This window comes from Theobroma umbraticum, unplaced genomic scaffold (assembly GCF_002168275.2).
Source record: "Theobroma umbraticum cultivar Fairchild unplaced genomic scaffold, ASM216827v3 scaffold_30.0, whole genome shotgun sequence".
Lineage (NCBI taxonomy): Eukaryota > Viridiplantae > Streptophyta > Magnoliopsida > Malvales > Malvaceae > Theobroma > Theobroma umbraticum.
In genome coordinates, this window is record NW_018397254.1 from 10,311,846 (window position 1) to 10,324,979 (window position 13,134).

Consider the following 13,134-nt stretch of genomic DNA (forward strand, 5'->3'; position numbering starts at 1 on the left):
TAATCTGTGTGTACGTAGCAGCATTTGCATGGTCTTGGGGGCCATTGGGGTGGCAGGTACCTAGTGAGATCTGCCCTCTAGAGATCCGATCAGCTGGACAAGCAATTAATGTCTCAGTTAACATGCTTTTCACCTTCTTCATTGCTCAAGCTTTCCTCTCCATGCTTTGCCACATGAAGTTTGGCCTCTTCTTTTTCTTCGCTGTCTTTGTAATAACCATGACTGTCTTCATTCACTTGTTCTTGCCTGAGACGAAGAACGTCCCAATTGAAGAGATGAACAGAGTTTGGAAGGCGCATTGGTTCTGGGGAAAGTACATCCCAGATGAAGCCGCCATTGGCAACCAAGCTTCGAGAGACGAGGCTGCTTGCTGAGCAAAAATGCAGCGCAATTGAAACCCAAAGGAAAAGTGAGCAAGCACGGAGATCCACTTCAACAAGAACAGGCACATTTGATTATCCCTCTGGTTTTAGAATTTGTTTCTTTACGAACTGAGACAATGGCAATTTGTATTGACTTCAACTCTTCAAGCCAATAAATAATTAATGGATCGGATCCATTATGTTACCCTGGATTATCTGTTTGCTCTTCTTCCCTCATAATATAGAGGGGCAACTCGTATAAATAAAAGCGTTGATAGATTATTGGGTTAGAGAAAATCTCCCAATTGAATGAGAAATTTTAAAAGCTTATATAAAGTACATATTTTAATTTTATATTACTAAAAATTTTAAATTTTACAAACGAATTAAAATATTATTATACTTGTTATTTATACCTTTTTTCTTAATTTTATTGATAAAGTTTAAAAATTTTAAAAAATGTATTTGATTTTTTTTATAAAAAAAGTATAATAATATTTTTTATTGTTTAGATAAAAAGAAAAAAAAGAAAGAATAATGCCAACATTGCCAAAGCTAAGGCATAAAACGCTACTATCGGAACTGGTTCTGTCTTCGTGTACCGAGTAGCGGGCAAACTTGAAAAAGCCACGAGTAGACTGGGGACTTTGCTTCCTTAGTCTGAACCAAAACATTGTTCATTTCTCATGGTTATGGCATTGTCAACGATCATAAAATCCCATCAAATTCTTTACAAATCAACCAAAGCAATTAAACTAAATTCTATTTTCATAGTCTCCTACAGAAACCTGTTTTTTTCCTCGTATCAACAAAGACCCATTTGCACTAAACACCAAAACGACAATTTTCTCTCTTCAGATCAGATTAACATCTCAAATGCCTTCATTTCTATTTTAATCAGGCAACCTTTTTCACCAAATAACCCAGAGCTCCAAAACCTCGTGCCACTACTCACCCATAAAGTTGTCGAAGCCGTAGTAAATAACCTCAGGAGCTGGAGAATAGCTCACCTGTTTTTCACATGGGCTTCAAATCAACGTGGTTATAAGCATGATATTTATACTTACAATGCCATGGCCTCAATTCTATCACGTGCTCGACAAAATGCTTTACTGAAAGCTTTGGCTTTGGATGTCGTGAATTCCCATTGTTCTATGAATCCTGGGGCTTTGGGTTTTTTAATTAGGTGTTTGGGGAGTGTTGGATTGGTTGATGAAGCTAATAACTTGTTTGATCAGGTTAAAAGATCAGGTATTTGCATACCGAATAGTTATAGCTATAATTGTTTGTTAGAAGCTTTGTCCAAGTCTGGTTTGATTGATTTGGTTGAGATAAGATTGAAAGAGATGAGAAGTTTGGGGTTGGAATTGGATAAATACACGCTGACCCCAGTTTTGCAGGTTTATTGCAATGCTGGGAAGTTTGATAAAGCTTTGAGTGTGTTCAATGAGATATTTGAGAGGGGTTGGTTGGATGAACATGTTTTTTCTATCTTGGTTGTTTCCTTTAGTAAGTGGGGTGAAGTAGATAAGGCGATTGAATTGATTGATAGTATGGAAGAGTGTAATGTGAGGTTGAATGAGAAGACATTTTTTGTTTTGATTCATGGATTTGTGAGGGTATCTAGAATGGATAAAGCTATTTGTTTGTTTGATAAAATGCGACAATTGGGTTTTTTCCCTAGTGTTTCACTTTTTGATGTGATGATTGGAGGGCTCTGTAAATGTAATGATCTTGAAAAAGCATTGTCTTTGTATTCAGAAATGAAAGAGTTGGGAATTGGTACTGATATTGGGATACTCACAAAGTTGATATCTTCTTTTTCTAAAGGAGGAGAGTTGGATCGATTGCTTGAAGAATGCTGGGAAGATATGAATTCACAAACGAAGAACCTGCTTTGCAATTCTGTTTTGGAAGGTCTTGTTCGTAGTGGCTCAATAGATATAGCTTACGATCTTCTTCAAGCAATAATGGGGTACAGCAGCAATGGTGATAGTGTCATTGTTAAGTACTTTAGGGATGAAAAGGAAATAATTACCCTTAATACTAATTCATTTACGTTTGTTATTAATGGCTTGCTTGATGCTGGTAAGCTGGATCTCGCACTAACTCTATTCAGAGAAATGGTTCAGTTTGGTTGTAATCAAACTGTATTACTTTATAATAATTTGATTGATGGGTTGTGTAAGTTAGATAGACTGGAAGAGAGTTATGAGCTTTTGAGAGAGATGAAGGAAGTGGGACTTGAACCAACCCAGTTTACCCACAACTGCATATTTGGGTGTCTTTGTCGGAGAGAGGATGTTGAAGGAGCACTTGATTTCTTGAGGAAGATGCGTTTTTATGGCCATGAACCATGGGTAAAGCATTCTACCTTGCTTGTGAAAGATTTGTGTAAACATGGGAAGGCAGTGGAAGCTTGCAAATTTCTCACTGACATGGTACAAGAAGGTTTTCTCCCTGATATAATTACATATTCTGCTGCTATGAATGGTTTGATCAAGATTAAATCAGTGGATGAGGGTTTGGAGCTATTCCAACTTATTTGCACTCGTGGGTATTGTCCTGATGTGATTTCTTATAACATAGTAATAAAAGCTCTTTGCAAGTCTCAAAGAGTTGCAGAAGCTGAGCATCTTTTGAATGAGATGATGTTGAAGGGGCTTGTGCCCTCTGTAGTTACTTATAATTATTTGATAGATGGATGGTGCAAAAATGGTGAGATTGACCAAGCTATGCTTTGCCTTTCCAAGATGTTCGGAAAAGAGAGGGAGGCAAATGTGATTACTTATGCGACTTTAGTTGATGGATTATGTAATCTTGGAAGACCTGATGACGCTCTAAAGCTATGGAATGAAATGGGGAGAAAAGGATGTGCTCCCAACAGAATTGCTTATCATGCTCTCATTAATGGACTTTGTAAATGCGGTAGGTCCTCTGCAGCTTTAGTTCATTTCAATGAGATGAAAGAGAAGAATATGAAACCTGACTGCTATGTCTATATAGCCTTAATAAGTGCTTTTCTATCCGACACAAACTTACCCTCTGTTTTTGACATGTTAAAAGAGATGGTTGATGGAGGAAATTTACCAGATCCACTAGATAAGAACTTTCTTATCATAAGAGATGCAATTTGTAAATTGTCAGAAGATGCCAGAACATCCTCTAGCATAAAAGATCTTATAGCAGAGGGCAGGATTCCGGATGTTAGTCTTGATATGCATAGGCCCACTATTTGAAATGGAGTCAATGAGATTGTAGTCTTGTTATCAGATGCAGCATAATGAAATAAGGTAAATTTCTTCCATTTTTCACGCACCATTGTGGATTGGAACTAAACTGTATTGGTGGCATCAAGCTCAAAAGCTGAGAACACAGAAAAGTGGAAGCCACAGATCAGTTGAGGTTCATGGTCATGCTAATGACTTGGCTGACCGTGCCGCTTCTTAGGGTTTTGATGGAACATTTTCCGTGCTCTCTGAGCTCTTCTCCAGCCTATCTACCTGGTCCCTTATCGTCTGTTGGATCAGCAGCAGAACCATTGTCATCTTCTGGTTCATCAATGGATTTGATACTTCACGAAAGGATTGATGGTAACATCAGTTAACGCCCTGGCTAAAGCACTAACATAGGTATGTCTACAACTCCAAATCCACCGCCCAGAACCTTAAATGTTCAGAAAGATCTTTCTGAACTTATTACTTTTTTTGGCCCATTATTATGTTCCTTCCTCCCAAATGGGGTTAAGTTTTGCTGTCAATGGTAGGTTTAAATACTCAGAATGTTGTGTCACCAATGACTCAACCAGCAGATTCTTTTGTAAAAAAAAAAAAATTCCCTAATTGACTGATTAAGGGACCTTTTAATTGTTCAGAGCTTTTGGTATTTGTTTTTCATTACAAAAGTGATGATCACTGAATGATTTTTTCTCCTTATCAATATTCAAGTTAATATTAAGCAAATATAAGTATCATAACTATATTTGAGATGCAAACCAGGAATAAGTCACCTGATTTTGATAGGAAGCAAAGAGGAAGAGAAGAAGGTGCGGACAATACTAATACGGAGTCAGTAAATGGGTACAATAAAGAAGGTTCAGGACCGAAAACATGGAGGAGATGCCACGGATCTGTCTTTTAAACCAACAGAGAGACATTTGATCTTGGCATGGGGAACTTTACGAGCATAGATGCACCCATCTGGATCATGAGCTCAGCCTCTTCTTCACACTGAGCAGTGAAAGTACCCCGTACTGGCCTCTAAACGGACCCAAAATAATTCACAAGGAACCCCTTTCCACGACCGTTTCATTGTCTCAATAGTAATTTTTTTCTGTAAATTTAAGAAATTAAATAGGGGCAAATTAATTTTAGTGCCAGCTTAATGACCAGCTCATATTCTGTTTCAGAAATCCAAGCTACTCCCTGTTTGCAATCTAATGATGAGAAAAACCAGCGTCATTGCTCTATAAAACTATACTAATGTTAATACATCCTTGACCATCCCAGAGACAAGTAGCCTGCATGTGAAAGTTTCAAAGCTTTCATGGGGGTGCCACAATGAGCATATGAAACACAACTTTCACCTGTTTTTTACAGCCCATTAGTTCTTCACTCTTTCAAATGACAAAGGGTAATATTAATTGTCAATTATTTGTAACAGGGTGATTCTTTGATTAAAGTTTACAGGTAAAGGCAAATTGAAAATGTCCCATTTAATTAATTATGTCCATGAATGTAATGAGATACGTACTTCGTGATTCAAAAAGTATTGATTTTTTATTTAAAATTTTATTTTATTTTTGATGATTTAAAATTTAATATGTTTATTGGAAGAGGTATAATTTTTTATTGTAAAAATATCTGTACTTTTAGAATGACATATTTGTTTACGAATAGGTGTGTCTGAATGAAGAAGATATAATTTTTGATTTGTGGTGTTTTTTCAATTATTTCATAACTTTTGAATTAAGATAATTTTCTGTGCTAAGAGATAATTCTTTTATTTTGAAAATACACCACTACTTCGTGTGTTTTTCTTTTATCTTTTCGATTATAAATTCTAACAAAAACTACCAATATACCATGGTGATGGCTAACAAGATCTTGGAAGATAACGCGAGGGACGACCACGCGGAGCTTCTCCATTTCAAGAGAATGGCTCTAGTTTCATCCTTGGCACGTACATCCACCCTTGTATACTATTGCTAACAAAGCATGGCATCAGGAAAGGAAAGTGACTCATGGCACATGCGCGCCTTCACCGCTATCCCCTTCGGCTCTTGCATCGCGTCATACACGAAGGGCTTAATAATGTGATTCAATGCAGCATTGTCTTGGTTTGACAGTAAAACAAGGTGTTTGCAATGGAGGCAATTGGGATTAGCTAGCGACGATGGACAAGATTACAACTATGGAGAGGTGATGGTTGAGAGGTTGGTACTAGAGTTATTATGGTTTACCTATAAACTCAAGATTTAAGGGGATGTCAATGATGCTTTGTTGCAACGGAGTTTTGCTTCTAGTTTGGCTTTTTGTACCCCTTTCAGCTAGTCCCAGAATTCAGGCTTGCATTTTTAAGATCTTAGGTCATGCTCCTCTCCAAGGCTTTCATTAATCACATTATGGCTTTGAGCCATATAAGCTGAAACTAAATAAATGAATACTGAATTATTCAACCCAAGTGTTCTTTTTTCCCTTCATTTATGCAGCTTTAGTATTCCGGAGTTGACTCGAAAATACTTGGATGCAAGTAAAGTTCCGGTTGCGGGTGTTTTGCATTCAATTGTTTTGCCATGTTAGCAATGGGCTTGCCTATTCTGTCTTAAGAAGGCAGAAAAAGAGAAAGCAATAGACGAAGTAATCTCCGGTTTCACTACAATGGATCAAGAAGTTATTGTCACCGATCGACTTCAAGACTATCCTGTATCTATCATCTCAGATTGGCTAAATCTTTGATATTGTCGTGATGGCTGGTGCCAATCTACTAGCAAACTAGTTACATAAAGACAGAGCAATGGAACCATAGAAATAACTTCATGATGCAGTTATTTTGTAGCTTCCTTCCTCCTTCTCCAACTTATTACAATTGAATGGTACTCATGTCATTTACCAAGCTATCTAAAGCTAACCTGGAATGCAGGGGATTATGCCATTTAAATGATAAAAAATTGAAGTCGCTGATGTGATTATTTTGTGGTAGCTAACAACTCGGGACCCGGAATTTAATCACATCAACGCATTCATTTTTGTAGATTAACTTTGGGAGTTGGATTGCTGTGCCTTATTCTCTCTCAAACAGGGCCCCATAACTTTCTGGCCTGATTCAGGCCCAAAGTTATTATTCTTATTAATTAACTAAAACAATACTCTTTAATTAGATTTAATTTTACATAAATGTGGAAAATATTTTTATTCTGAGTTTTTTTTTTAAAATATCTTGTTTCACCTTTTTCTTTTTCTTTTAATTGAAATTGAAATATAATGCTTTCCGTCAAGTAAAGGACCGGGAAATGGGGTGATCCAAGTGGGCTGATTTTGACGGGCCTGAAGCAACCACACACGCCTACCCAAACAAAAGAGTTCCAACCAATTCAAGTCGGCGCTTCTTGTTTACGTGGCAAGCTACCATTGGGTGCGTCAGCTGAATGTCTCCATTAATTGCTCGTATGAATCAAGTCCGCGTTGGACAAATATCAGAATTCCTAGTAAGCTTGACTCGACAGGATCCCGGCCTCTGGAACCGTAGTAAGTAGCATAGCAATCTCTCAACCTCTGTCGTTTCTTTTCTTTTCTTTTCTTTTCTTTTTTTGATTCTCATATTTCAAAGCAAAATTTAAAAAAAAATAAGAAAAGAAAAGAAAAATTGAAGTTTCTCCGTCAAAGAAAAGAAAGACTCCTCCACCCAACGAGGCCTCTTTCTCCTCCGTCCCTCTCTCCAATCATTCGTGTCTCTCCTCTTTTTATCTTTGTTACATTCTTGAATTATCCCCGATTCGATCGAACCCACCCCGATCTCTCCTCTTTACATTCCCAATAAGCCCACCGCTTTCTCTGTTTCTCTCTCTCTCTCTTCTTTTTCCATCTAAAATCTATCTTCGGAAGAACAACGACGAGGAAAAGCAAAGTGAAATCGGCAGCTTTCGGTTAGGGAGGAAGGCAAACATGTCGAGCGAACCGAAAGAACAAGAACAAACCCTAACGGTGACGATAATGATAATTTGAACAATGAAAGTGAACATGTAGAAGAAGAAGAAAAAGAAGAAGAAGAAGAAGAAGAAGCAGAGGATACACGTCAGTCATCGACCAGAACTCCTTTCACTAATCTCAGTCAGGTCGATGCTGACCTGGCTCTTGCTCGAACCCTACAAGAACAGGTTTTCTTTTTTTTTTTTAATATTCAATTCTTGGTTTATTACTTTAAAATTTGTTGTTTTTGTGTGACTTATTTATAAAATTACTTTTTGTCTCCTTTACTTGTTATACATTTGTTGTAGGAAAGGGCATATATGATGCTGAGAATGAACAATGATGGGAGTGATTATGGAAGTTGGGAGGCTGGAAGCTATTTACATGATGACGATGATGATTTCGGGGATCCCCATGATCATGATGATACTGATGGGGATGGGGATGAGGAGGAATATGATGGCACTGATGCTGATGATGATGTGGATGCGTTTGATGTGCATGCTCATGCTGAGAATGGGGAGGAGGATAACAACCCTAATGTTGAATTCGACCCGGCTGTTTTTTCAAGTGATGAGGCATATGCTAGAGCGCTTCAGGATGCTGAAGAAAGAGAAATGGCTGCTAGATTGTTGGCCTTAGCTGGGTTAAATGATAGTGAGTCTTTATAACTATGAGATTCTTGTTCATTGTTTCAAATTTATGCCAATGTCAAGAGTGTTTACTAAAGTTTTACTATTTTGCAGGAGGAATTGTTACCTTAGAGGATCATGGTGGTAACTCTCAGGTTTGAATTCCTGTAAATATGATTCTCAAACCAATTTTGCATGCATATATATGAATCTTTTCGCTCATTCAAGGAATAAAATTTTTGATCTAATTAATAGTTTGCAATTCAGTGTCTTCTATGTTATTGATATCTCAATTCAGTGTCTTCTATGTTATTGAGATATCAATTCAGTGTACTCTATGTCGCCTTCTTTGCTAGCATGACTCTATAGCTGAATTTTTTTATTGGAGCAGTGATTTAAAGTTGTCATTTATGGGGTATTGCTCTTGGAACTGATTTTAAAATGGATGGCTTTTGCTTAATCTGGGCTTTGGTCTTCATATAAGTGTATTATGGTTAGAGTTTTTGCCACATTTGTTTCCAAGAGCATCTTAACCAGTAAGTAAGTTGTGTCCTCCTACCTAGAGGAAGAGTGCTTTTGTTTCATGTGGTGCATAATACCGATATTTGTAATGGAAAGAGTTAGTAGTTTGCCTCTTTGAATCTGGTCATCTGTTTTCTCTATTTGTCTAATATTATTTTATTCCTTCACTATTAAATAAAATACATGAACTGATGTATGTGACATATACCAGTTGTGCATGGTTGCATGTGTGTTTGTAAATACTTAGGTGGTCATCTATTCTAATTTTGCATTCATCTTACATGCTTGCAAGGTAGAAAACTGTAATAATATATCAGGAAGCATGTCGGGTTTTCACTTCCTTTATCACAGAGATCTTCACTTGGAAAATTTTGAATCTTCACAAATGTGTATCGTTATAGATAACTAAATTGTATTTGTGCATGGGTAGCTAATATATTATTAATAAGAGTTTTTATTGGAATGGCACTAAAGCAAAAATCTTAGCAAGTTATTTCCAATCTGATGCCTGGGATGTGCCTACATTGGGGTTCTACTCTTGCCATCATTAAATCACAATGGCCATCAAATTATCTCATATTTTAGCTTTTGAGTATTTTGGTGAAACGCACATGCTAAATTTACCACTTGTTTCCCTCTCTTGATGGTCACCTCATATCTGCAATTAGAAAAGTGTAAATCATCCATTTGGTTCATCTTTAAATTGTTATAAGCAGGGTTTTACATTCAGCAATCCTTTCTTTTCTCTATGTCTGAGGCAGAGGATTATGCCTCTCTCTCCATTTTTGTGGTTGATAATCTCATGTCTGGTTCTGTTTTACCCTGTTGCATGGGCCAGTGGTTTATATATTCTACATGAAATGGTTCTTTACATTTAGAACTTCTCCTTTTGGGAATGGTCTGGTGATATATTGAACTAAAAAGTCTGTGTTGAGTATTTAAAACAGTCAACCTTTTTTTGTAGTTACAATGCTGAGAATAATAGCTGTGCACAGCATGAAAGGCAAGGATCATGTTGTGATTGGTTCAAAATTTGTGGTTGTTATATGTTATAGTTCTCAACATATTTTCTTGGAAACTCACTGTTGGATTATATGTTTTGTTTTGGTGCCCATAGTGATTGTTAGATATCTAGTTCATTGTTCAATAGAAGCTAGTCTTGTTTACACTGCTCTTAATGAGATTTTACTAGGAATTTTAATGAAATAGCAAATGCATGTACAATTACCTTGACATTTGGCATGCAGGAAAGAACAAAATTTTTTTTAAAGCAGTGCTGGGCCTTATTACTTCACTTTATTTCAAGCCTGAGTCTTTTGGTGACATGCATTTGCAGGATACATGGGAGGAAGTTGATCCTGATGAGCTTTCATATGAGGTAGGCTGGGCTGTAGATTCTACTGCTTTAACTCTTTGCTTAAGCATTCTTAGTAAACATGATTCTATCATTCAGGAACTCCTTGCCCTTGGTGAAGTAGTTGGAACTGAGAGCAGAGGGCTTTCAGCTGATTCAATTGCCTCCTTGCCTTCAGTAACATACAAGGCTGGAAGCAGTCAGGCTGGAAGCAATGATTCGTAAGTTTGAATGCCGTAACCTTTTTATGCCTGAACTTTTTTCACTTGATAAATAAATTTGTATCCTTGTTTTCAGATGTGTCATATGCCGTGTAGATTATGAGGATGGTGACTCCTTGACAGTGCTTTCTTGCAAGCATTCATATCATCCTGAGTGCATAAATAATTGGTTGAAAATAAACAAGGTATGCTTATTTACACTTGAATTTTACTGCCTTCAATTATTTTGTGTCGTATAGTGTTTATAAAGTATTAGTGGTTTGTGAGGACACTCAAAGTAACTTCCTGCTAATGTTTTCATCAAAATACATCTGACCACTTTAGTTTTTCTTTCCTGTACTATTGTTATATTGTACATGACCTTAATAATATGCTTCCAGAACCTTTTATAGACATATAATTTGCAATGCCTTGGGTGCCAAATAATGTATTACTGTTGTCATTGCAGGTCTGTCCTGTTTGTAGTGCTGAGGTCTCTACCTCGGGCTAGAGATAGTATTTTTGAACAATCTTCTTCCTCAAGCCACAAGGCACCTGCTTGTTTTAATACGCAGAAATGCACCATGTCCTTATGGGAAAAGACTTGTATCACCAAATCTTCTTGCCTGTATCCATTCTCTGTTAACTTCTGTGATATACCCCCTTTGGAATTAGTTTTACTGTCTTATGGTCACTGGCCGGGCTTTTTAGAGAAATGACAATCTTCCTCGCCTGATTATCTATTTCTGCAAAGAAATTGGAACTGCATCTCCATGGTGTTTATATTTTCGGTCGAGGAAACATCACATAAATGCAAGTTTTTAAACCATAATGCTTGTCATTTCTTTTGGTCGAAAGAGTGAATCAAAGATACAAATACTGCTTTCTTTCCAAGAGATTAATTCAAGCCAAGCCAGGGTTTCTAAAAATCTTTCTCCTAAGGGGCGCTTTAGCTGATTGGCCTTGGGCCCATTCTTTATGTCTTGGACAGCTAAAAGTCGATATATAGTAGACCCATGGATCTCATGTAGCAAAGGTAACTCAAGAAAAATGGCACAATGAATAAAAGGGGTACCATAGGAATATTCCAACGAAAGTCTTTTAGATTTTCAAATCAAGTTCCAGTTCCTGTAAATGTGGAATGTTCCAAGCTCTTATTACCAATCTTGGAAAGTGCAAATCATTCTCTGAACTAAAGCAAATTCATGCATTAGTAATAACTTTCGGCCTCTCTCACCATGACCCTATATCAACAAAACTTCTTTCCGTCGCTGCTCTTTCCGATACAGGTAACGTCGATTACGCATATCGGGTTTTTTCCAGGCTACCCACTTCTAGAGTCTTTAATTGGAACTCCATCATCCGAGGTTACTCCAACAGTAAAAATCCAAACAAATCAATTTCGGCTTTCATTAATATGTTGAGAGCTGGAGTCTTCCCTGATCATTTAACTTACCCTTTTCTGGTCAAGGCATCTGCTCGTCTTTTAAAGCCGGAACTCGGTGGTGCGATTCATTGCCACGCTTTAAAGAATGGGTTCGAGTTAGATAAGTTCATAAACAATTCGTTGATTCATATGTATGCCTCTTGCCGTGACATAGTTTACGCGCGTCGGGTGTTTGATCAGTTGCCTATGAAAAATATTGTTTCGTGGAATGCTATGTTGGATGGTTATGCTAAGTGTGGGGATATGGCTTTGGCGCGTCAGGTTTTCGATTGGATGCCTCAGACGGATGTTGTTTCGTGGAGTTGTTTGATTGATGGGTATGCTAAGAGTGGGGATTATAAGGAGGCGTTGGCAGTTTTCGAGGGAATGCGGGCATGGGGTCCCAAGGCTAATGAGGTAACTATGGTGAGCGTGTTGTGCGCTTGTGCTCATCTGGGTGCACTCCATCGAGGAAGGTTAATGCATTGTTATGTGATGGACAATGGATTGCCAATGACTTTAGTTTTGCGTACTTCTCTTGTTGATATGTACGCTAAATGTGGGGCAATAGAGGAAGCTTTGGATGTCTTTCGTGGGGTTTCTAATTGTAAGAGTGATGTGTTGTTGTGGAATGCTATGATTGGAGGGCTTGCCACTCATGGATTGGTTAAAGAGTCGCTTGAATTGTTTGCGGAAATGCAAGTGGTTGGGATTGTCCCGGATGAGATTACTTACTTGTGCTTGTTGAGTGCTTGTGCTCATGGTGGATTAGTGAAGGAAGCTTGGTATTTCTTTGAGTGTCTTGGCAAACACGGGATGACTCCTAAGAGTGAGCATTACGCTTGCATGGTGGATGTCCTGGCTCGAGCAGGGCAGGTAGCAGAGGCGTACCAGTTTCTATGCAAAATGCCCATGGAGCCAACGGCGTCATTACTGGGTGCTCTGCTAAATGGGTGCTTAATATATGGAAAATCTGATCTTGCAGAAATAGTAGGAAGGAAGCTAATTGAGTTGGACCCGGATCATGATGGTAGATATATTGGCTTGTCAAATGTTTATGCAGCTGTCCAGCGATGGAATGAAGCAAGAAGAATGAGAGTGGCCATGGAAAGAAGAGGAGTGAAGAAGTATGCTGGATTTAGTTGTGTGGAGATGCCTGGAGCTCTTCATAGCTTTGTAGCTCATGATGAAACACATCATAATTCAGAAGACATTTATACGATGCTAAAATTTATTGTAAGCCAAATGAAACTTGATGTTCATAAGGATAATCAAGAATATCTTTTGTATGAAATGAAATGTAGTTGAGTGCATGCTTTCATTTCAATAAATTTGGCCAAAGGAATAATTAGATTTCCAGAGGTTGCCTCTGATTTTCTTTTGATAATTCAGTGATATGGATTATACATAGAGAGATCAATCCTTTCCATCGCATTTAGCCCTTAATCTTC

The 13,134-nt window shown here is 37.7% G+C and overlaps 3 protein-coding genes and 1 pseudogene across 4 annotated transcripts; all 4 read left to right on the forward strand.

Annotated features, from left to right (window-relative positions):
• Nucleotides 1-930: 930 nt before the first annotated feature.
• Nucleotides 931-3,896, forward strand: LOC110412312 (Tetratricopeptide repeat (TPR)-like superfamily protein). 2 transcript variants are annotated; one of them, XM_021422855.2, is made up of 2 exons: nucleotides 931-3,290; nucleotides 3,429-3,896. In XM_021422855.2, exons 1-2 carry the CDS (start codon nucleotides 1,049-1,051, stop codon nucleotides 3,599-3,601), a joined length of 2,415 nt encoding a protein of 804 aa, XP_021278530.1. In that variant the 5' UTR covers nucleotides 931-1,048; the 3' UTR covers nucleotides 3,602-3,896. The 2 variants fall into 2 exon arrangements, with proteins under 2 accessions (XP_021278530.1, XP_021278521.1); XM_021422846.2 differs by having other exon boundaries at nucleotides 931-3,896.
• On the forward strand, nucleotides 3,701-6,319 carry LOC110427493 (uncharacterized; annotated as a pseudogene).
• Nucleotides 6,320-7,057: 738 nt separating this feature from the next.
• LOC110412364 (E3 ubiquitin ligase BIG BROTHER-related-like) lies at nucleotides 7,058-11,089 on the forward strand. Its single transcript, XM_021422899.2, is given in 8 exon segments — nucleotides 7,058-7,550; nucleotides 7,553-7,737; nucleotides 7,858-8,206; nucleotides 8,296-8,336; nucleotides 10,040-10,081; nucleotides 10,157-10,278; nucleotides 10,355-10,463; nucleotides 10,727-11,089. Coding segments are annotated over 8 exon segments (915 nt in total). The 5' UTR covers nucleotides 7,058-7,525; the 3' UTR covers nucleotides 10,769-11,089.
• A 292-nt stretch (nucleotides 11,090-11,381) lies between these two features.
• On the forward strand, nucleotides 11,382-13,084 carry LOC110412329 (Pentatricopeptide repeat (PPR) superfamily protein). Its single transcript, XM_021422864.2, has one exon. The coding sequence runs from the start codon at nucleotides 11,399-11,401 to the stop codon at nucleotides 12,989-12,991; it is 1,593 nt and encodes a 530-aa protein (XP_021278539.1). The 5' UTR covers nucleotides 11,382-11,398; the 3' UTR covers nucleotides 12,992-13,084.
• Nucleotides 13,085-13,134: the final 50 nt, after the last annotated feature.

What these genes read in the sequence shown, in the direction of transcription:
- LOC110412312 (XM_021422846.2), top strand. Translation starts at nt 1,049, where the DNA reads ATGGTTATGGCATTGTCAACGATCATAAAATCCCATCAAATTCTTTAC.
- LOC110412329 (XM_021422864.2), top strand. Translation starts at nt 11,399, where the DNA reads ATGTTCCAAGCTCTTATTACCAATCTTGGAAAGTGCAAATCATTCTCT.